Here is a 25,069-nt window from a genome sequence, read left to right on the forward strand (position 1 = left end):
ACACAAATAACCTCCCAGAGATGTTGGGGAACATAGGGTCTAATGAGATGGAGGAATTGAATGAAATCAGTATTTGTAGGGAAATGGTGTTAGGGAAATTGATGGGATTGAAGGTCGATAAATCCCCAGGGCCTGATACTCTACATCCTAGGGTACTTAAGGAAGTGGCCCTAGAAATAGTTGATGCATTGCTGGTCATCTTCCAAAATTCTATAGACTCTGGAACAGTTCCCATGGATTGGAGGATAGCTAATGTAACCCCACTATTTAAAAAAGGTGGTAGAGAGAAAACGGGGAATTATAGACCGGTAAGTCTGACATCGGTAGTGGGGAAAATGCTAGAGTCCATTATAAAAGATGTAATAGCAGAGCACTTGGAAAACAGTGACAGGATCAGACAAAGTCAACATGGATTTACGAAAGGTAAATCGTGCTTGACTAATCTACTGGAATTTTTTGAGGATGTAACTGGTAGAATAGATAAGGGAGAACCAGTGGATGTGGTGTATTTGGACTTTCAGAAGGCTTTCGATAAAGTCCCGCATAAGAGATTAGCTTGCAAAGTTAAAGCACACGGGATTGGGGTAAGGTACTGTCTTGGACAGAGAACTGGTTGGCAGACAGGAAGCAAAGAGTTGGATAAACGGGTCCTTTTCTGAGTGGCAGGCAGTGACTAGTGGGATACCGCAGGGATCGGTACTAGGACCCCAGCTATTCACAATATATATAAATGATCTAGACGAGGGAACTAGATGTAATATCTCCAAATTTGCAGATGACACAAAGCTGGGTGTGTGTGTGTGCTGTGAGGAGGATGCAGAGAAACTCCAGTATGATTTGAACAGGTTGGGTGATTGGGCAGATGCATGGCAAATGCAGTATAATGTGGATAAATGCGAGGTTATCCACTTCAGTGGCAAAAACAGGAAGACAGATTATTATCTGAATGGCAATAGATTGGGAAAAGGGGAAGTGCAACGAGACCTGGGTGTCCTTGTGCACCAGTCACTGAAGGTAAGCATGCAGGTGCAGCAGGCAGTTAAGAAGGCAAATGGTATGTTGGCCTTCATAGCAAGAGGATTCGAGTACAGGAGCAAGGATGTCTTGCTGCAGTTGTACAGGGTTTTGGTGAGACCACACCTTGAGTATTGTGTACAGTTTTGGTCACCTTATCTGAGGAAGGATGTTCTTGCTATGGAGGGAGTGCAGCGAAGATTCACCAGACTGATACCTGGGATGGCAGGAATGATGTATGAGGAGAGATTGAGTCGATTAGGCTTATATTCCCTGGATTTTAGAAGAATGAGAGGGGATCTCATTGAAACTTATAAAATTCTAACAGGACTAGACAGACTAGATGCAGGAAGAATGTTCCCGATGGCGGGGGAGTCCAGAACCAGGGGTCACAATCTAAGGATAAGGGGTAAGCCATTTAAGACTGAGATGAGAAGGAATTTCTTCACCCAGAGAGTGGTGAACCTGTGGAATTCTCTGCCACACAGGGCAGTTGTGGCCAATTCATTAAATATATTCAAGAAGGAGTTAGATATATTTCGTTAGGCTAAAGGGATCAAGGGATATGGGGAGAAAGCAGGGACAGGGTACTGAATTTGATGGTCAGCCATGATCTCATTAAATGGCGGAACAGGCTCGAGGGGCCGAATGGCCTACTCCTGCTCCTATCTTCTATGTATCTATGTATCCTAGTAACTCTTTCCAGGATCTAAAAGGGGACAATTTTTAAAATCCCGAATCTGTTTGAAAATCTCAGGAAAGGAACAGATCAGTTTGAAATTCCTGAAAGGGAGAAAAAAATTATTTGAAATTCCAAGAAACTGTTGAGATTAATTAGACTGTGGACGCTGGGACAATTGAAATTTTCAAGACGGAGATAGATTTTTGTTAGGTAAGGGTATCAAGGGGTATGGAACAAAGGTGGGTAAATGGAGTTGTGGTACAGATCAGCTGTGATCTAATAGAATGGTGGAACAGGCTCGAGTGCCTATTCCTGTTCCCGTGTTCCTATGCAACAGGCGGGTAGCGGCAACTGGCAAGTGATGGGAGCAGACGTTCGGCGGTAAAGAGGCCGCCAACCAGCACCAAAGGAAGGCTCACCAGCAAGAAGGTAAGACAGGAGATTTCAAGAGAGCTTTGCAGGAGCCAAGGGAGGGGAGCCCATGGCAGGGGTAGCTAAATTTTTCTCATGTTGCCTGGAGGAGTATTCTTGCTATAAAACAAAATTATCTTAAATAGGCTGTTCTGGTATGAGTCCTCTTCCCACTGTCCTCACCTGGTGGGAAAGCCGCAGCAACTTCCCAGCTCAGGCTAGAGTTAAAATTGCTGTCAGGCCCAATGACATCATCATACCCTGATCTGCATATTACAAGGCGGGTGCCTTTGCCGCCTGTTGAGAAAAGCAGATTCAAATGGAAGACGGCGGGATCCAGGTGAAAAGAGTAATGGACTTGAGGGTTAGTTTTGGGTCCATTGCTCCTTTCAATGTTTACAAACGACCTAGACTCGGGTGTAGAAAGCAGTATTATAAATTTTTTAGATGATACAGAACTTGGCAATGTAGTAGATAGTGATAAGGATAGTTATAGGCTTCAGGATGACATAGACAGGATGGTGAAATGGGCAGAAGCATGATAAGTTGAGTTCAATGCAGGGAAGTGTGAAGTGATACACTTTGGGAGGACTAATATGGAAAGACCGTACACTATAAATGGCATGACTCTGAAAAATGTAGATGAGCGCAGAGATCTTGGTGTCCATATATACAAATCCTTAAAGGTGGCTTGGCAAGTTGATAAGGTGGTTAAAAAATTATATGGGTTATTTAGGTTTATAAATAGTGGAATAGAATATAAAAGCAAAGAGATCATGTTAGAACTTTATAAATCACTGGTTAGGCCTCAGCTGGAGTATTGTGGACAATTCTGGGCACCACACTTCAGGAAAGATGTAAAGGCCTTAGAAAGGGTACTGAGGAGGTTTACTGTAATGTATGTACCTTTAAGGGGGAGAACTACTTTTTACAGCTCCTGTATCCTGTAGTACCGGCAGTGACCACACCTGTATATAAACCCTGAGTAGTGATCTGTACAGTCAGTTGCAGTTTGAACCCTCATTCAGTAAACACCTGTTGATCGTTCCCTGCAGTCTGTTGTCTGATTATTGAAGGACACAACATTAAGATACACGGATATAACATTGGCGACGACGCAGATTCGAACCTACCTGCAACTCTGCATCACCTCCCAGGGATTCGCTCCTGGAGAACAGTGGAAGGAGGTCGAGTCCAGAAGCACGGGCGTCAACCACGGGCAACCGCCCAGTCATCCAGCGGAGATTTGAGCATCGCAGGGGAGGCTGTCGAGAGCCAGGCTTGGCATTCCAGTCACGGTGGTCCAGCGAAACGGGCTAGCAACAGGTACTGCGCAGACCCTTCCCGGACAGCGGCGGCTAGAGCCGACCGAGCGGCACAGAAAAAGGCCGAGCAGCGTCGACGGGGGAGAGAGAGAGGGCAGAGTGCACAGGGTGCAGCCGGTGTTCAGGACCGAGCGGCGTCAACGGGGAGCGAGACAAGAGAGAGCAGAGCGCAGCCGGTGTTCAAGGGCCGAGCAGCGTCAACGGGGGAGAGAGGCGCGCAGGAAAACGCGAGGCGCTGCCATTGCCACGAGGACCGCAGAGAGCGGCATTGGCAGCAGCGCAGGAGCAGCGCACAAAACCCACAGGGCGTCGCCATTTGCCACGAGGACCGCCGAGAGCGGCGTTGGCAGCAGCACGGGAGACGCTATTTTAAGCCGCAGCGGGGAAGAAAGGAAAGCGCGGGAGACGCCATTTTAAGCCAGTCTAACCACACCCAAAAATGCCGAAGAGTGGCAGTATCACAGCGTTCGACAATGAAGTCGAAGATTGGACGACATATGTCGAACGCATAGAAGTATACTGCAAGGCGAATGAAGTGCCAGATGACAAGAAAGCGCTGGTATTGTTGAATTCAATGGGTGCAAAAACGTATGCCTTACTACGAAACCTAGTAACCCCAGAGAAGCCAGTAGAAAAGGATTTTGAAAACATAGTGTCAATCCTACAGGACCACTTAAACCCCACACTGCTGCTGATAGCAGAAAGATTTAAGTTTCACAAAAGGAACCAGCATAAAGATGAAAGTAATGCTGAGTATTTAACGGAACTGCGCAAGCTATCGAAACACTGCCAGTTTGGAACGGGACTAGCAGATACTTTAAGGGACAAGTTTGTGTGTGGGCTTCAAAGTGAAGGAACCCAGAAACGGCTTCTATCAGAAAAGGATCTTACGCTGGACAAGGCTTTCAGCATTGCAGTATCACACGAAGCAGCAGCACGGGGCGCTGCAGAGATACAACGGAGACTGCAAGAATATGGCACAAATGAAATGTCATACGGAACAGTGAAGTGCTATCGCTGCGGCAGAACAACACACAACCATAATGATTGCTGGTTCAAGGACAAAGTGTGCAGACAGTGTGGAAAAGTAGGACACATAGCAAGAGTCTGCAGGTCGGGAAAGAAAACCAGCAGCAAGAAATCTCCACAGGAGAAGTACAAGAAGGTACATAAGGTGACGGAGAGTAGTTCAGACGAACAGAAGAGTGATACAGACTCCGGAAGCAAGGAGCTGGGTTGTCTGAAACTACATAATGTGATCAAAACAGAGGATCACCAAACTATCTGGGTCAAGCTCAAGATAGCAGGAGTCCAAGTGAAAATGGAATTGGACACAGGATCAGCCCTGACAGTCATAAACCGAAGGGACTACAAGCGGCTATTCTCACATATACCCATGAGAGATACAAAGATTGTCTTGAAGACGTACACGGGGCAAAAAGTCTACCCCAAAGGAAAAATAAGGGTGAACGTTATATATAACGGCAAGGAAACACCAAAAATGGACCTATATATATTGCCAGATGGAGGACCACCACTACTAGGGCGTGAATGGATCCGGAAGATACAGCTAGATTGGAATTCCATACAAGCACTGACTGTAGATGCCAAAAAGGATGACGACGTCACACCTGGACGACTGTCAAAAATGCTAACTGACGCACAAGAAGTGTTCCAGCAGGGACTCGGAACACTAAAAGGCATAACAACGACGATCAAAATAGAGGAAAATGCAAGCTCAAAGTTTTTTAAGGCCAGACCGGTACCTTATGCGATCTGCCCAGCCGTCGAAGCAGAGCTGGAAGGTTTGGAACATTCAGGAGTACTGTCCAAAGTGGACTGGAGCGAGTGGGCTACACCCATCGTTCCTGTAATGAAGAGGTCGTTGAGTAATACGCCTGGGGAACCAAAGAAGGTTCGCATCTGTGGGGACTTTAAGGTGACAGTGAACCCAGTCCTTCACACTGTACAATATCCGCTTCCGCGGATTGAAGATATTTTCACCTCGCTATCTGGAGGGAAACGCTTCACTAAGATTGATCTGGCCCAGGCGTACCTGCAAATGGAGGTAGACGAAGCCTCGAAACAGTACCTCACGATCAACACTCATAAAGGTCTCTACCAATACAACCGGCTGGTGTTCGGGGTAGCATCAGCTCCGGCTATTTGGCAAAGGGCAATGGAACAAGTCCTGCAAGGGATTCCAGGGACCCAGTGTTATTTGGACGACATCCTGGTCACGGGCGAAAATGACAGTGATCACCTCGCCAACCTGGAGCAGGTGCTCACTAGATTGAAGGAATATGGGCTCCGAGCTAATCACCACAAATGCGAGTTTTTCCAGAAGCAGATCTCGTATTGTGGCAACGTTATTGATAAAGAGGGGTTACATAAGTCCCCTGAAAAGATTGAGGCAGTAGTCAAGGCTCCAGCACCGGAAAATGTGTCACAACTGAGGTCGTTCCTCGGGCTGGTGAACTACTACCATAAGTTCTTGCCGAATTTGTCTACCATACTACACCCACTGAACACCCTACTGCAAACGGGGGTACCATGGAAGTGGAGTGACGAATGTGAACGAGCTTTCCAGAAGAGCAAAGCATTGATCACATCAAAAGAGGTGTTGGCTCATTTCAACCCAGCACTACCAATTCAGTTGGCGTTTGATGCATCACCCTTTGGCATTGGAGCGGTGCTGTCGCACAAATTCCCGGACGGCTCGGAGAGGCCAGTAGCCTTTGCGTCTCAGTCACTAACCTCAGCCGAGCGTAACTATGCCCAGATTGACAGGGAGGCCCTCAGCCTAGTGTGGGGAGTGAAAAAGTTCAATCACTATCTGCACGGGCAGAAGTTCACCTTGCTGACTGACCACCAACCACTTGTCTCCATCTTTAATCCAAAGAAGGGCGTTCCGGTGATGACTACGCAACGGCTACAAAGATGGTCCCTTTTTCTAGGGGCGCACCAATATGAAATCGAGTATAAGGGCACGAAACAGCATGGAAACGCTGATGGGCTATCACGCCTGCCACTGCCTACTGCGGAGGAAGCACCAGCAGTGGATCCTGTCGAAATGTTTCATTTGACTATAATTGAATGCTTGCCAGTAACTAACGCTGGTATAGAGAAGGAGACCCGAAATAACCCGACACTGTCTCGGGTATATGATTTGACGGTGAAGGGATGGCCAGCACATGGCGACTCACTGTTGCCAGCATTCTCATCCAGAAGAGAACAGCTGTCAGTATGCCGGGGACCTTGATGTGTGGATCCCGAGTGGTAATTCCACCCAAGTTAAGGGAGAGAGTGCTCAATGAGCTTCACGAAGGTCATCTGGGAGGGGTGAAAATGAAAAGCCTTGCTAGGGCTTATGTGTGGTGGCCGGGGATCGATCAGCAAATCGAGGACCTGACAAAGAGCTGCTCAGGATGCCAGAAGGTCCAAAATGCACCACCACATGCCCCTCTACACCCATGGGAGTGGCGCTCATCTCCATGGCAACGGGTGCATATTGATTTTGCTGGTCCATTCATGGACTCAATGTTTTTAATAGCCGTGGATGCGCACTCGAAATGGCCTGAGGTGATCAAAATGTCCACCACCACGGAGAAAACTATTGCAGTCTTATGGACCATTTTTGCCAGGAACGGCTTGCCAGAGCAGATTTGCTCTGATAACGGACCACAGTTTGTGTCCGAAGAGTTTCGAAGATTTATGAAAAGGAATGGGGTAAGGCATTACACATCCGCCCCGTATCATCCAGCCACAAATGAATTGGCTGAGAGGTTCGTACAAACCTTTAAAAAAGCAGTAAAGTCCATGTGCGATGATGACATTCCACTGCAGCATAAGGTGGACAATTTCCTGTTAGCCTACAGAAATGCGACACATGCAGTCACCAACCAGGCCCCGGCCATGATATTCTTTAACCGAAGGTTGAGATCTCGTCTGGATTTGCTCAGACCAAATGTACGAAGAGATGTTGAGAGTAAGCAATTCCAGCACATCAATGAGAAGCCGACAAGGAGCTTCAATGTAGGGCAACCAGTCTTGGCCCGCGACTACCGAACAGAGAAATGGCAACCAGGAACGATATGCACATGGCAGGGGCCACTAATGTACACAGTGGATGTTGGGGAGAACATTGTGAGACGCCATGCTGACCAGATCCTAGAGTCACAGGAACGAGTCAACCCCATGTCTCGGCCATACGTACCTGGTGATGAACCCGACGTACAGGTCGCATCTACCTCAGAAACAATAGCATTGGAAGCTGATGAATCAACTGACGACAGGGTGTTAGAATCGCCTCCGCACCAAGAGCGAGACACTCGGGAAAGGCGTTATCCAGAAAGAATCAGGAAGCCTCCCCAAAGACTGAATTTATAAATAGACTATTTTCAGTTAATGTTGCATGTTAAAAGTGTTAATTGTAATTAGTTTGATATTTAATTGTTAAATGAGTGTTATGGTACTGTTAATCTAAAAGGGGAGGAATTATAATGTATGTACCTTTAAGGGGGAGAACTACTTTTTACAGCTCCTGTATCCTGTAGTACCGGCAGTGACCACACCTGTATATAAACCCTGAGTAGTGATCTGTACAGTCAGTTGCAGTTTGAACCCTCATTCAGTAAACACCTGTTGATCGTTCCCTGCAGTCTTTGTCTGATTATTGAAGGACACAACATTAAGATACACGGATCTAACAATTACCAGGATGTTACCAATGATGAGGGACTTCAGTTATGAGAACAGGTTGGAAAAGTTTGGACTGTTCTCCTTGGAACAGAGAAGGTTAAGAGGTAACTTAATAGAGGCTTTCAAGATGATAAGAGGTTTTGATACAGTGTATAGAGAAAAAGGATTCCCTCTGGCGAGTGGGTCAATGACCAGAGGTCATAGATTCAAGATCATTGGCAGAAGATCTAGAGGGGAAATGAGGAGAAATGTTTTCACTCTGAGTTGTTGGGATCTGGAATGCTCTACCTGAAAAGGCGGTGGAAGCTGATTCCACAAATAATTTTAAAAGGGAGTTGGACAGGTACTTGAGGATGAGGAACTTACAGGGTTACGGACAAAAAGTGGGAGTGCGGGACTAAGCATGACAGCTCTTTCAAAGAGTCAGCACAGGCACGATGGGCCGAATGGCCTCCACCTGTGCTGTAAGTTTCTATGACATTGACAGGTAAGTCACCCGGTCGATTTTAACTGCCAACCTGCCCGGTTAGCGCCAGGTGCATAGGGTTAAAATCACCCTCTGTATGTTTGAATGTTGCCCATAAACCACCCTTTGAAACAGAGCTCAGATTGGCAAGACTGTTTTGTGCTTCTGTGTTTCAGTGTATGGCTGTGTGCCAGTGAATGAGTGAGTAAGTAGGAGGAGAAAGGATAATAAGCAAAGGACTGTACAAGCTCTGAGTTTGGGGTTGCCTCTGACGTCATTCTTCCCTCAGCCATTCTAATGGCTTCTGCCACCAGAGTTTGGAGAGCCCTCTTCTCATAGGGAGTTAATGGGTGATAGATGTAAGGGCCATCTCTGGTCCTCTTTTGTTCCTGTCGATATTATTATTGCACCCCCTTGCTATTGTCTAGATGTGCTCTCAGCAAAACATCAAGATTGAAAATATGGAGTTCAGCTTTTCTTGCGAGCAGCAGCCATTTAAGAGCTTCTCACTCATTAGATTCTCCACACACATGGTATGCACCCTGTGCATCAGCTAGTCTGTGCAGGAACTATACATGATTATAGCAATGAAATACAAGGTCATCTCCCTGCAATACTTGCTCACCTTGTGTTGTTTTTCCCGCTAGCACTGCGACAAGACTGCACAATGAACCCCTATAAGTCTACAGGGATTATACTGAACCTTTAAACTGCATCTCACTTGGAATATTGTGCTCAATTTTGGTCACGATGCTTCAGATGGAATATCCATGAATTGGAGATGGTGCATGGAAGGCAATAAGAATAATCTCAAGTATAAAGGGGATAAGAAAAGAACATTAAGCTCTACACTGTAGATCTAGAGAGAAAAAGGTTAAGGGGGAACCTTACTGAGATCTATCAAGTATTATTAAATGGCACTAGTAGATTTCCTGTGGTGTTGGGACTGGGGAGCTGAAAATGCAGTTGGACTGAGTTAACTGGAGTACTAGGACAGGCATGCTGGGACAAGTGGCCTTTTCTCATCCATGACTTGTTCTTATATTTCCTATCTCTGAGTTTAAAACTAGCAGATACTGTTATAAAGGATCCTGTAAGTAATGATGCACTTTTCTGTGTTCATCAAGGTGAGGGGATCTTACTGTTAGGAAATTCCAGACATTACAGTGTCAATATCAAGCACTCCGAGGTCAGGTATAGCAGTTAGATGCAGAGCAAACCTCAATCTACTTTGCTCTAACAATGTGCCTTAACCCTAACCTCAGAAAAGCACCTCCAACTGCACCACTGTTCTTTCCTCATTTCCCATACCAAGCACCCTTAGGCCTGTCTGACTGTCATTGCCAATGTGCAAATGGGTTTTCCAATGGGAATTGCCCCAGGTGAGGCACTTGGAAAATGATGAGGAGGATGCCTCTTAAATAGATCATAAACCATGTTATTGGCACTAATGAAGATATTGTCCAGAGTAGCAAAAGTCTGCATTTTTCATATAAGTTGATTTTCTTTTTAAATTTGTGTGGGTTTAAGGAAAAATGTATTAAACTGCATTGCCAAATAAAATATATGCCAACCATTAGTGTTCCATGCTGACATCACCTATCCTGCTGTCCACTTGTTAGTATTTGATAAAAATCAGCACGGGATTTATACTACCTGCCCATTCTTCTGAGGTTTCCCCAAATGCTCTACACATGCGTGGAACTTATACTCATGATCAGATGAATCCCGTGTCTGCCCATCATCAGGCGCCTGGTAGAAGGTAAGTAAAGTAAAAATAGTTTGTAATCATATTCATAAGAACATAAGAAACAGGAGCAGGAGTAGGCCAATCGGCCCCTCGTGCCTGCTCTGCCGTTCAATAAGATCATGGCTGATCCAATCTTGGCCTCAACACCACTTTCCCGCTCTTTCCCCATACCCCTTGACTCCCTTGTAGTTCAAATGTCTGTCAATCTCCGCCTTGAATATATTCAATGACTCCACCTCCATATTCAGTTCAGTAAGGAGCAATGAGTCATCAGGGATCAGCAGAAACTAGTAGCAAATCACACATTTGTCTTGTTCAAATTGGGTAGTTCATCTTAAACCATTGGAGATATATATATAGGCCAGAGGGACTCTGTGGATGGTCAGCAACAAGATGCAATGTAAATATTAATATTCATGGACCTTGCAGTTTGGCACAGCCGATGTGAATGTTTTTATATCTTCTCAGGAGGGATGGTTAAGGCTTAATATACTCTAATTCTAGAGTGTACCATTGCTGCTGTTTGTTATCCATTTACTGTTTAATAAATCTCTTTAGCAGCTTTTAGTTCAAGCTGCAGTCTAGTGAGATGTCATTCTTCTAATGTCGAGGAAGAGCATGTGAGGGCATATTTATAGAACCAGTAAGTTGAAGTACACTCACAATGGTTTTCTCTTTGGCCCATGCACTCACTCTAAATTACCAAGTTTCTGGGCAGGTAAAGTTACACTCTAGGTCATAGAGAAGGAGGGCTCGCGTACAGGAATGGTGCGAGATGCCCAGGCCACAAGGGAATGAGCATTCCCCTTCCCCCTCTCCCACCCACTAGGCAGTTAGGAAATGCAAATGATCGTGAGAAAAACCATTACCCAAAAATGTAACATTGTTCTTTTAGCAGAGAAACATTTCTTAAAAGAAAATAATGTCTGTAATTAACTATAATTAACTAGATTTTGTGTTAGTTATCATTTGTAGCCTGACAACAGCTTTTGCTTTCAATAATAAAAGTATATGTCAGCCATCAATGTTTCATGCTAACAGTCAACATTTCTGTGGCTGTACTGATTTGTCAGCATAAATAACTTTTGGCTCAAAGTAGATTCTATATACTGGAAAACGCTCCAAAAGTGTCAATAATCAAACTGTCCAAGGGGGAGCATCCCTATGATCCTCTTAAGAAATGAATCTAGTATCTTTGGTGCTCACATACGCCTTCAGATATTTCTAAATTCAACATTGCAAAAAATGCACTTTTGTATACTTCAGTTTTCCCTGCATGAGTATTAGATATGCCTGCAGCTGAAGTCAGGACAAGTTCATGTCTCATTGTACTCCCAGTGTAACTCCTTGTGTTCACATGTCAATGACAAACACATTGGGTTTTGGTTCTCAGAGAAAAATGGATGGAATTGCAGAATGCGGTGGTTGTAGGTGTTGGGGGCACAATAATCTGTGATGGCCTAGTGCTACCTATACAGATGTATTTCCTAACTGTCTAGTGGATGGCATTCCCTGGTGGCATTGGCAACTCCAAGACTGGGGTATGGGACGGTAAATAAATTCATTTCAGGATCTCTGAAACCAAGAAGCCAAATGCTTATTCTTTCTAACATTTAAGGTAGTTAAGCAAGCCTGTGGAGGGATCCAGAAACAGGTATCCCAATATTAATAGAGAGGCGGAGAGGGTGCGGGGTAGCACGGCCAGACCAGGGACATGGAGGCCCTGCCAACCTTAATGGCAGGAGGCCACAGCCAGGGACCCATGGGGGCGGTCCCACTGCAGTTATTGGAGTGATGGGTGGGGGGGGGTGGTGGTGGTTGGAGCCCGGTGCAAGGGAGGCCCAAGGCTTCCTTGTGAGGCCTAGAGGACCAGTCTGTCCCAAAAGGAAACCTGAAAAATAAATTTTAAACTTATCGTCTGGGCCTCTTCTAGCCCAGGATCCGGCTCCTGGCAGTTTTTGTCTAACATGGGAGCCAATGCTGGCCGCCCCCTCCTCCCGCTCAGGCCTCGGTTTGAAGTTGCAGATCGGATCCTGATGACATAATCGGACCCGATCTGCATATTCAAAACAGAACCCGGTTCCTTCCTGCGGGTTTCCGGCTCACCTGCTCTTTTGAGCAGGCTAATACGGGAACATGCCAGGAAGGAAGCGGGATTGGAGGAGGTAAGTGACTCCCGTTATTTTCAGTGCCTGCCCACCCGCACAGTATCCATGAGGTGGGGACAGTTAAAATCTGGGCCAGTGTTTCTGAATTCTGATGTACCATGCCCTGCGTGCTTATCTCTTGACTGTAGTAAATCATTGTCTTCAATAGAAAGCAAAGGGTATTCATTATGTACAGAACTCCAGAATTTAACACTAAGCTGCAATTACTCAGCATCTCAGCCCACACAGTTTTTGCAACTTCTGTTATCTGGTAAGAAATTAGACCTGCAGATGAATTAAATGTCAGTATGCTCATCTGAGAGCTCAGAATAATGGGGACTAAATTTTTTATTGTGCTAAGAGATCATCGTACACATCAGTGATAGACAGCTGATGTTTCATATTTCTACAGAAGGAAAGATTCTGTATATGTCCGCCTTATTAACTAATTCTAATGAAAATAGCTGAAGGTATCAACTGTTAGGATTTACAAAGAGCATGTCTCCAGTGTTAAATGCACATTGCATGCTGTCTCTTTGATATATGTGTAATCAGCCTGTGCAAGTCACAGATTTAAGCATGGCTGGGTTAGTTTAAAGAGGAAATGTACTCTGCTGAACTACAGCACAATCCTCACTGTTGTAAATATAGAATACTATTAATCAATCTCCTGTGGTATTGCACATGGGGAGTTAAGGCAAAGTATAGTCTTCAGGTGAAGTGGGGTTAGAGACTTGGGCATGCATTCATTCACCATTTTAAAGTCATAGGCCTAGAAATTCAGTTGTTTGCGCCAGCCGCTAGCGCCTTAGGAGGAGAAGTGGGGCGCTAAGCGGCTAGCACCCGGGCGCGGCGCGATCTGCACCTCTCGCGAAATTCAGTTAAGATTTAGCGCCGGCACAAAACCTTTGCGCGCGCTCAGCTGTGCACGCAGATCCTGACGTCATTTCATGGTGCAACGCCCTTTGTGCGTCCCGAACTGGAAATTCAGTGGCGCCGGCCTATTGTGCGCCTGGCGCCCCCCGCGACTGGTAGAGGGGAGCGGTTCCCAGTCGCTGCGGGGCACAGGGGGTGCTAATTAAAGGGGACTCCTCCTGCAGTATAAAAGGCAGCCATTTTGCTCCACTCCTTCTTTGTGAGAGACGGATATTTGGAGAGAGACAAAGGTAGAGAGCTTTCTGGTTTGGCTCAACACTCACACAGGTACTTGTGGCTTCAGGCCACAGCTTTGCACTTGTCTTTAACTTTCAGTGTCATAGCATTGATTGGAAACATATAATGGGGGCTGCAATGGGCGGAAACGTTGGCTTACTGCATTGCATTCAAAGGGCTCAGAGACGCCGTGAGAGAGTGCCAGTCATGGCCAGACGGAGAAGGGCCAACAGGCGTCGGCAAAGGAGGCCTTACCCACCCAGGGTATACCGCCAGCAGTTCTCTGAACATGTCTGAGGAGCAGTGTGTTCGGAGGCTGCGATTCAGAAGGGAGGTAGTTACTGAGATCTGCCACCTGCTTCGCAGAGATCTGCAGCCACAACTCAGGAGCAGGACGTCTCTGTCAGTGGCAGTGAAGGTGACGGTGGCTCTCAACTTCTATGCCACCGGCTCCTTCCAAGCTGCTACTGGGGACATTTCCAACATCTCCCAGTTCGCGGTACATTGCTGCATCCGCCAGGTGACCAATGCCCTTTTCAGAAGGAGACGTCAGTTCATCTCCTTCCCCATGACTGTGGACAAGCAGCAAGAGCATGCAATGGGCTTTGCAGCATTAGCGGGCTTCCCCATGGTGCAGGGCGCCATTGACTGCACGCATGTGGCTTTGCGGGCACCTCTAGAGAATGCCAAGGATTACCGCAACCGAAAGGGCTACCATTCGCTCAATGTGCAGTTGGTGTGTGACCACAGGCAGCTCATCCTAGCTGTCAATGCCCGCTTTCCAGGCAGCAGCCACGATGCCTTCATCCTGCGCCAGACTTCTGTGGCAGACATGTTCAAGGCCCAGCCTCACCCACGAGGATGGCTTCTCGGGGACAAAGGCTATCCTTTGTGCACCTGGCTGATGACCCTGCGCCGTGCGCCCAGCACCCCTGCTGAAGAGCGATACAATGACAGCCATCAAGCAACCAGGAACATCATTGAGCAAACAATCGGTGTGCTGAAGCAATGGTTCCACTGTCTGGATCGTTCCGGGGGAGCCCTACAGTACTCGCCTGAGCGAGTCTCCCATTTCATTGTCGTGTGCTGCATGCTGCACAACCTGGCTATCCGCAGGACTCAGCCACTGCCAGCAGACATTGGAGGACCACCAGAGGAGGAGGAGGAGGAGGAGGAGAAGGAGCACCAGCACGGGAGGGAGGCAGAAAGTGCAAGGACCGCCCGTCGGTGGCTTATTGCAACTCGGTTCTAGGCTCCCTCTCAGGGAATGGCTTGTGCCAATGACAAAAGATGAATGTAGCCGCTCCACAAGCCCTCAGCCGATCAAGGCAACCAAGACTTCCAAAAGCAAGCATGGACAGTGCGATTTAAGAATTTTTTTTACTGTGAGACCTCTGTGCCCTTCCCACATGACAAACTAATGGAGAGAAACCCCCCCAAAAAACACAAATACACCAGTCTCGGCCTTTATATATAAAACAATTACACCAGTCTCGGCCTTTATATATAAAACAAATACACCAGTCTCGGCCTTTATATATAAAACAATTACACCAGTCTTGGCCTTTATATATAAAACAAATACACCAGTCTCGGCCTTTATATATGAAACAATTACACCAGTCTCGGCCTTTATATATAAAACAGCACATTTGGCCACACCTACTACTTTTTCCCCTGCGAGGGTGATCCGTCTCGCTTCCGTGACTGGCCCCTACCCGCCCTGCAGCTCCTCCTCAATGGGACCCCGGTGGCTGCAGCAAGGCTGGGGGAAGGCTGCTGAGGGTCAGATGGTGAGACGGCAGATGCCCTTGGGGGTCGGCCTGGACCAGCTCTGGGCCTGGAGGGGCCGGCTGCTGACTGCTCCAACTCTGCTTGGGCGGCAGCAATCTAACCTACGGCTGGTGGCAGCTGCAGTGGAGGAGTGGCAGTGTTGGCTGCAGGAATGCTGCCAACCTGACAGAGCACAGGCACTCCCTGGTCGGCTGATACACTGGCACTCGCACGGGCCAGCACTGCAGCATGTGCAGCAATCTGCTGAAGCACAGACTGCTGGGCTGCTGCGGTGCGGCAAGTGCCCCGGCGATGCCTGGCCGATCCAGCGAGGGTGGCAGCAGTTAGTGCCCGTGTGGCCCTGGTCTGTGTCTGCATGACAACAGCCAGTGAATGCATGGCACGACTGAGCACTTGGCTAGAAGCCGCCTGTGATGCAGCAAAGTCCTGCTGACTCCTAGCCTGTGCTGCCGCAAAGTCCTGCAGACTCCTGGCCTGTGCTGCACTGAATTGTTGCAGACTCCTGGCCTGTGCTGCCCCGAATTCCTGCACACTCCTTGTCAGTGACTCTATGGAGTCAGGCATCCTTGCCACTGCAGCCATGAGCTCAGTGTGCCTGCACTCAGCCTGGGCACCCATTTCCGCTAGGAGCCGCACCTCCTCTGCGCTCACCATAGCAGGACTGGAGGCCACACTCACCCTCCGGGGAGAAGGCAGCCAAGCTTCCCCACCCCTCCCGCGTTGCTGCAGCCCGCTGGGCCCCAGAGCTTCGCTCTCCTCCAACCCTTCCCCCCTGCTCCCCTCCAGGGAAGACGTGTCACCATCATGGCCATGGGCTGCCTCGGCTGAGGGTGTCCCTGATGGGCCGGCTTCCTCTTCCTCCTCCTCTATGTCTGACTCCGACACAGTGCCAGCTTGAGGGGCCGCCTCCTCACCTGGCGATTCACCATCTGAAAGCAGGGAGGCACAAGAGTTGCTTTAGAGCGAGGACAGGGCGGCAGCGAGGGAGGCATGAGTGCTGCAATGCACTGCATTGGTTCGAGAGTGGCAAAGGATGCTGGTGTGAGGCGCAAGTGGAAAGAGAGAGGTCAAAAAGGTGATGACCTTACCATTGGTGCCCAGAACAGGGTTGGCATCTCCAGTGGCGACGGGGCCAATCAGCCGGCCTGCCATGATCCGCTCCACTTGCTGCTCTAGATCGCTGAGCTGTTTTAGGTCAGGACGGCCTCCCCCGGTCTGTCGCTGCTGTCTTCTGTTATGTGCCAGCTTGCCCTGCAAGAGAAAGGACGGCCTCTAAGTACAGTGTGAAGCCCTGATCTTGCCTGCACTTCCTCCTATGGTGGAATAGCCCTGACAGTGTCAAGCCCTGATCTTGCCTGCACTGCCTCCCATGGTGGAATAGCTCTGACAGTGTATAAAGTCCTGATCTTGCCTGCACTGCCTCCCATGGTCGAATAGCCCTGACAGTGTCAAGCCCTGATCTTGCCTGCACTGCCTCCCATGGTGGAATAGCCCTGACAGTGTGTAAAGTGCTGAACGTGCAAGTGCTTTTCATGACAGTCCCATAGCTGCTGGATGAGGGCTGGGCATTAGGGCTTTCAGGTCCCTTTGGCCATAAAGTGAGGTGCACATGCAGGGATGAGGAGGATACTGGAAAGGGTACTCACCCTGACAACCCGAGTGAGGTCGTTGAATTTTTTCCGGCATTGGGTTGGAGTCTTGCCAAACACACTGTTGGACATGACCCTGTTTGCCACCTCCCTCCAGGCTTTCCGATATTCGGCGGGCAGCGGCCTCCTGCCACCCTCAGGGAAGAGGACATGGCGCCTGCGCTCCACTGCGCCAACCAGCACCCTCAGGTCACCCTCGCCGAAGCGCTGCGCTCTCTCCCTGGCCTTCTCCATTCTCCTGGGCGTGGAGCAGTTCCAGCAGCAGTGTTCAGGCCTTGCTTTAGGGCTGCAGTGTGCAGGGCATGGCAGCCAAACAATTCCACCCTCCCCCTTTAAGAGCTGACCGGCGCCTGACTGTCTGCCCTCAATGAGCAACTCGCCGCACCTGCGCTGCGCCCGCCCTCGGTGTTAGCGCCCCGGATCGCCGGCTCAGCGCCTAATGATAGTCGTGCATCGCCTGCTTTAGCGCAGCAGCAACCTCTTGGGGCGTTGCAACTGAATAACTAAGTTGCGCCGGGCGCAAAATTTAGCGAACGCCCGGCTGTAGCGCCCCAAACGTGGCTATACTGAATTTCTAGGCCATACAGTCTTCTCACTTTTATATAATTCTTTTGATTTTATATGATCATTTATAGGAAAACATAAAAACATACTGAATTTAGGAAGTCAGAGAAGTAGAGTTGGTTGAAGCAGAGGAATTTCACTGCAGTACAGGCTGAGGAGCGGCAAAATGCAAAATTGAGCTACAGTGCCACCACCAATGGGAGGGTGTAATTACAGTGGGACAGGTTTAGATAGGCAGTTTCCATGACAAATGCAGACAAAGGAATTTATCATGGAAAAAGTTGACAGGACGTGCACACAGACATAAGATTTTTAATGTATTACTAGTCAGTCTCCTGTGGCGTTGCACACCGTAAGTCAGAGAATATTGGCACGCTGTTACCTGGCTTTGCTGTCTTTATGCAGCTGTTTCTCTCTGTTGCTCCTCTTCTGCTTCTGCTTCTCTTTCTCTTCTCTCTATCACTCACCTAGGGTTGCCAACCCTCCTGGATTGTCCTGGAGTTTCCAGGAATTGAAGATTAATACTCCGGACAATGCTCCAGGAGATTTTCGATAATCCACCCGCTGTGCTCCAGGAGGAGTCAATTAAAATGTGTGTGCAGACTATACTGAAATTGAAGATGGCTATACTCACTCTGTTGCCACAGAGCTGGGGATTTTTTCATTTATTTTTCCTTCCCCTCAACTGTGCAAATTAGTTATACTTGTTGGCCTAGCCAAGTCAAGGATTTAATTATGTTCTCTTGTTGAAGTTCACATTGACTATTGGCCATTTGTGCCTGCTGTTGGTCTGGAGAGATATTTACACAAGAGTTTCCTGGGTCAGCTCACCTACATATTCATTGGAATTGTGATTGGCATAAATCCCATGTAAAATGGATGTAATCTTCTGGGTTGCATAGAGATTAGACTGCAGCTTTTAAAAAGCCACTTCTGGTTGAAGATGTCAGCTCCAGGCTGGGAGCGGAGTAGGTAAATAAGGAACAATACTTGGCTCACTCACTTGACTGTCAGATTGCTTGTCTCATGAATCTTTTTGTGCCACTTTTCAAGAATGTCTACTATAGGAGCAACTGATACACGCAGCCAAACTAGGCAGCAGGGCATGGCACACAGGTAGAGAAGATGCCACAATTTCATATTGTCTGACCTACAAGCCCTCCTCAAAGAAATAGAGATCAGGAGACACAGATTGCTTGGTGTCCATAGCAGCAAACCTGTCAGATTTGTCACTAGTGCCGCCTGAAGGGAGTTGGCACCAGCACTGAGTGCCAACTCTCTTACCACCAGGACTGCAGATCAGTGCCGCAAGAAGATCAATGACTTGGCAAGGTAACACAATGGCCACTCTCCCTTTTCATCCTTGGGCACTTTGAGCACCAGCACACTCTTCACCCTTTAAGAGTAACAGCTTACAACTAACCCTAAAAATGCACTGTGGTTAAGGGCGACACTAACTTGGGGTCTTACACTATGGCGACCCATCTCTGCTAACATCAATTGCTTGCATGCACCATCCTAAAACCCCATCCTCTATTTAAACAGGCTGAAAGGCCTATATGTCTTACTTCAACTCCCTCATTGCCACTTGGCACACTCTTCTCAACTGCTAGTCTTCCCCATAATTATTTAATCTTCTTACAGGAGAAAATGGCATACAATATCTAAATATCCCGGGAACGGTAGCATAGTGGTAATGTCACTGGGCTAGTAATCCAGAGGCCTGGATTAATGATCCAGTAGACGTGAGTTCAAATCCCACCACGGCAGCTGGGGAATTTTTAAATTCAGTTAATTAAATAAATCTGGAATAAAAAAACTAGTATCAGTACAGGTAGACTATCCTTCTTCCGAAAACCGAAAACCTCTAAAAACCGAAAGTTTTTTCGTTCAGCGTAAGTCGTGCGCACGACATGATCAGAGTGGCGCACGACTTACGCTGAGCAGGGCAGAGGGTCACAGAGTTCCCTCCTGGGTAGGAGATTGCAGGCCGAGCCGGGCAGTGTGAAGGAGGTACCGGGAGAGTGAACCCAACAATACAGCGGCCCGTCCGATAGCTGCAGCGGCCCGTCTGATATTCTTTTCTCCCCCCGACCCGAACCGAACTGCGGCCCGTCCAATATTCTTTTCTCTCCCCCCCCGCCCCGCCCGATATTCTTTTCTCCCCCCCCCACCCAACCTGCCCCCCGACCCGAACCGCGGCCCGTCCGATATTCTTTTCTCCCCCCCGACCCCCGACCCCGACCTGAACCGCGGCCCGTCCGATATTCTTTTCTCCACCCGACCCCCGACCTGATTTGCGGGCCAGCTTAGTAGGAGTCAGCCGATATCTGGCTTTCCAGAGAAGCAGGAAGGGGAATGAGACACGGAACAGTCGCAAGAGGTGGCCTGAACTTTTAAAATTTATATTAAATACAAATATCCCAGTCTTATAATAATATACCTTCTGAAATACGAAAAATTCCGAAAACCGAAACTCAGCTGGTCCCAAGGCTTTCGGATAAGGGATAGTGTACCTGTAATGGTAACCATGAAACTATCGATTGTCGTAAAAACCCATCTGGTTCTCTAATGTCCTTTAGGGAAGGAAATCTGCCGTCCTTACCTGGTCTGGCCTATATGTGTCTCCAGACCCACAGCAATGTGGTTGACTCTTAACTGCCCTCTGAAATGGCCTACTGTAACAAACCGCCAGAAAACAGAATGCAACCGGACGGATCACCTCGGCACCGGCTATGGACATGGCAACGGCAGACCCAGCCCAGTCGACCCGGCAAAGTCCTCCTCACCAACATCTGGGGACTTGTGCCAAAATTGGGAGCGCTGTCCCACAGACTAGTCAAACAACAGCCTGACATAGTCATACTCACAGAATCATAACTTCCAGGCAATGTCCCAAACTCCTCCATCACCATCCCTGGGTATGTCCTGTCCCACCGGAGATGAAGTCCCGTCTTCACACTGAGGACACCCTCCATCATGTTATGTGGCACTACCACCATGCTAAACGAGATAGATTCATAACAGATCTAGCAGCTCAAAACTGGGCATCCATGAGGCACTGTAGGCCATCAGCAGAAGCAGAATTGTATTCCACCACAATCTGTAACCTCATGGCCCGGTATATCCCTCACTCTACCATTACCATCAAGCCAGGGGACCAACCCTGGTTCAATAAGGAGTGTAGAAGAGCATGCCAGGAGCAGCACCAGGCGTACCTAAAAATGAGGTGCCAACCTGGGGAAGCTGCAACACAGGACTACATGCATGCTAAAAAGCAGAAGCAGCATGCTATAGACAGGGCTAAGCGATCCCACAATCAACGGATCAAATCAAAGCTCTGCAGTCTTGCCACATCCAGTCGTGAATGGTGGTGCACCATTAAACAAATGGGAGGAAGAGACTCCATTAATATCCCCATCCTCAATGATGGTGGAGCCCAGCACGTGAGTGCAAAAGACAAGGCTGAAGCATTTGCAACCATCTTCAGCCAGGAGTGCCGAGTGGATGATCCATATCGGCCTACTCCTGAGGTCCCCATCATCACAGAAGCCAGTCTTCAGCCAATTCGATTCACTCCACGCGATATCAAGAAATGGCTGAGCGCACTAGATACAGCAAAGGCTATGGGCCCCGACAACATCCCGACTATCATGCTGAAGATTTGTGCTCCAGAACTAGCCGCGCCTCTAGCCAAGCTGTTCCAGTACAGCTACAACACTGGCATCTATCCGACAATGTGGAAAACTGCCCAGATATGTCCTCTCCACAAAAAGCAGGACAAATCCAATCCAGCCAGTTACCACTCCATCAGTCTACTCTCAATCATCAGCAAAGTGATGGAAGGTGTCATCAAGCGGCACTTACTCACCAATAACCTGCTCAATGATGCCCAGTTTGGGTTCCGCCAAGACCACTCAGCTCTCGACCTCATTACAGCCTTGGTCCAGAGGTAAGGTGAGAGTGACCGCCCTTGACATCAAGGTAGCTTTTGACTGAGTGTGGCATCAAGGAGCCCTAGTAAAACTGAAGTCCATGGGAATCGGGGGGAAAACGCTCCACTGGCTGGAGTCATACCTAGCACAAAGGAAGATGGTTGTAGTAATTGAAGGTCAATCATCACAGCCCCCGGACATCGCTGCAGGAGTTCCTCAGGGCAGTGTCCTAGGTCCAACCATCTTCAGCTGCTTCATCAATGAGCTTGCCTCCAACATAAGGTCAGAAATGGGGATGTTCACTGATGATTGCAGTGTTCAGCGCCATTCACAACTCCTCAGATAATGAAGCAGTCCATGCCTGCATGCAACAAAACCTGGACGATGCTCAGGCTTGGGCTAATAAGTGGCAAGTAACATTCGCGCCACACAAGTGCCCGGCAATGACTATCTCCAACAAGCGAGAGTCTAACTACAGCCCCATGACCTTCACCCTTTCCCCCACCCTCATCATCCTGGGGGTCACCATTGACCAGAAACTTAACTGGACCAGCCACGTAAATACTGTGGCAACAAGAGCAGGTCAGAGGCTAGGTATTCTGCGGCGAGTGTCTCACCTCCTGACTCCCCAAAGTCTTTCCACCATCTACAAGGCACAAGTCAGGAGTGTGATGGAATACTCTCCACTTGCCTGGATGAGTGCAGCTCCAACAACACTCAAGAAGCTCGACACCATCCAGGACAAAGCAGCCCGCTTGATTGTCACCCCGTCCACCACTTTATACATTCACTCCCTCCACCACCGGCGTACCTTGGCCGCAGTGTGTACCATCTACAAGATGCACTGCAGCAACTCGCCAAGGCTTCTTCAGCAGCACCTCCCAAACCTGCGACCTTTTCCACCTAGAAGGACAAGGGCAGCAGATGCATGGGAACACCACCACCTCCAAGTTTCCCTCCAAGCCACACACCATCCTGACTTGGAAATATATCGCTGATCCTTCATCGTCACTGGGTCAACATCCTGGAACTCCCTACCTAACAGCACTGTGGGAGTACCTTCACCACACGGACTGCAGCGGTTCAAGAAGGCGGCTCACCACCATCTTCTCAAGGGCAATTAGGGATGGGCAATAAATGCTGGCCTTGCCAGCGCCGCCCACATCCCATAAACAAATTTTAAAAAAATATCTGCAAGAGGCAGTTCACCGGCAGGGGTACACTGAACCTGAAACACCTCAGGCCCTATGAGGAGAAGGGCATGGAGCCCATGAGTGCTTTCTGCAAGGAGGTGGCACTGACACTGAGTGCCAACTCTCTCATCCCCAGGACTGCAGAACAGTGCCGCAAGAAGTACACTGACCTCACAAAGCCAAGCAAGGTAACACAGCAGTCACTCTCCCTTCTCGTCCTTAGCACACTGTTCACTCTGATTATACATTCCGGTTAAGAGGGGCTCGAGCTCGGGATCCTGCATCATGGCCACTCAACTCCCCTAATAGCCATTACTTACATGAAAACCCTAAAACCCCTTCCTCCATTTTAACAGGCTAATACCCCTACATCACTTACTTAAGCTCTCCCTTGCCACTTGACACACACTTCTCAGCTGCCAGCCTTCTCCTCAGTTACTCTGCCTTTGCAGGAGTAATTGGTGCACAATTATGAGAGGCATGCCACCGGAGAGGGTATCCAATCCTTAAGACAACTCACACTGTATGAGGAGATGGCCATGGAGCTCATAGGCAGGTACTCTGCTCTAGCTGTGGGAGATGGCGAGGTTCATGGGGTATTACTGGCACTAGGTTAGTGACTGAACACCCACAGTGTCACTCTGGCATACCTATGAAGAATCAAATAGCCACAAGTTTGCACCCTTTTCTCTGCCTCCTTAATCCCAAGCAAAATAATGCTCAACCATTCTTAACTTCTGGCATCAGATCCACCACAGGAATGGAGAGTATAGGTGGAGGAAGATGATGATGATGAGGAGGAAAAACAGATATACAACTACCTCTTTGACAACTATGATGATGATGATGAAGAGGGCGATGAAGGAGATTAATTTGGACACAATGGGCTCGATTTTGCCAGGCCCGAGGAGGATGGATTGGAGGCGTGTGAGGTGTTAAAATTGCAAAAAATGGTGGGTAGCTCCGGTCCCGCCTCCAAGCAATTTTCCCAGAATCAGGGTTTCAGACCCCGTTTCCATCCCGCCTCCAAGAGGCGGGATAGGCCCTTAAGGACCACTTAATTGCCTCTATGATCCAATTTTGAGAGACCTTTCTGATTTTTAGACATTTCCCCCATCCTACACGCCTCCTCTGGAACACACCAGGTAATCCTGGCGGCCTCACAAGTGGATTGCTTAGTAACAGCTGCAGCTCCACCATTAAAAAGGAGTTTTCAGCAATCATCATTTGCAGGAGGCAGAACTTTGTTGTCTCAGGTCTGGGGGATCTTTTAGCGGCCTACTCATTGTTGTGGAAGTTTGGAGCCTGACACCCATCTCCAGTGTGACCTCCTGGGAAACCCCTCTCCCCACCTTGACTGAGCGCTTCCTCAACTGAGGCATATACCAGAAGCATGGGAACCATTTATTTCCTTTCCTCCTGGACATCAGATTCGGACGAAGACCAGCCGCGGCAGCAGCAGAACCATGAACAACAGCACCACCAACAGCAGCAGCAATAGGATCGCCAAGCTGCTGCTCACCCACCTGAAGCTGCACAGGCCAGAAGGCACCAGCGCGCAATCACATTGCTGCCCGGGATGCAAAGGATGCACTCATGTTGGCCAGATTTGCTTAGCCTGTGCAATCAAACACTTTTGTCTCGCACCTTCTTACCAGAGCAGCGACAATGGACAAGAACCTGCGGATTGCTATCACTCTGACCACCATACTGACAATTGCAAGTCGCCCTAAGCCCTCAATGTGAAAGTCCCATTTGCAAAATGACACAGGCCACAACTTCAACAGTTTGCCATCAAATCTGTTTATGACACCATGACAAGGATGGCTGGTCCAAATACAATACATCATAGCACCCAAGTGACTACCCTTGTGACTACTTGTGCATTATCTTCCTCTTACGCATGCTCCTACATGGTGCTTGCCCTGTGGCTTCAACAGATGTGGAGGCCCCTTGCTCACTTTATTGCTGCTTTTGTCTCGATGCCTTTGGCAGGCGTCCTCTGGGGTTGCGAGCCTGTGAGGGCTCGGCAACAGTCTGCTGCTCCTGTGGCTGTGCAGGGGTTGAGACGTCCATCTCAGTTGGGTGAGGACTCTGGTGGGGCTCTGACCGAGGGCTTTGCAGTGGCATGGAATTGTGAGCGCTCGAAGAGGAGCCCCCACTTCCTTGTTGTATGCCACCAACATCCCTCTCATGGGTCAGCCCCACTTCAGGGCTAGCAAGTGGCTTGACAGCACCTTGCTGCACTTCAGGGGGCCATGAGGACCTGTTTCTGCAATGGAAGTC

At 48.5% G+C, this 25,069-nt stretch overlaps 1 protein-coding gene across 5 annotated transcripts in view; it reads left to right on the top strand.

Annotated features, from left to right (window-relative positions):
• The window catches only part of LOC147114087 (cyclin-dependent kinase-like 3), a 170,872-nt gene that overhangs the window by 135,281 nt on the left and 10,522 nt on the right, over positions 1-25,069 (top strand). The window contains exon 13 of one of the 5 annotated variants that reach the window (XM_085995679.1): positions 17,015-17,023. The exons of the other annotated variants lie outside the window; for them this stretch is intronic. Coding sequence (XP_085851805.1) covers positions 17,015-17,023 — 9 coding nt within the window. The remainder of the gene's footprint in view (positions 1-17,014; positions 17,024-25,069) is intronic. 5 annotated transcript variants of the gene reach the window in all.

The sequence above is a fragment of the Somniosus microcephalus genome, chromosome 8, assembly GCF_052327205.1.
Source record: "Somniosus microcephalus isolate GS21.2 chromosome 8, FLI_Smic_1.0, whole genome shotgun sequence".
Lineage (NCBI taxonomy): Eukaryota > Metazoa > Chordata > Chondrichthyes > Squaliformes > Somniosidae > Somniosus > Somniosus microcephalus.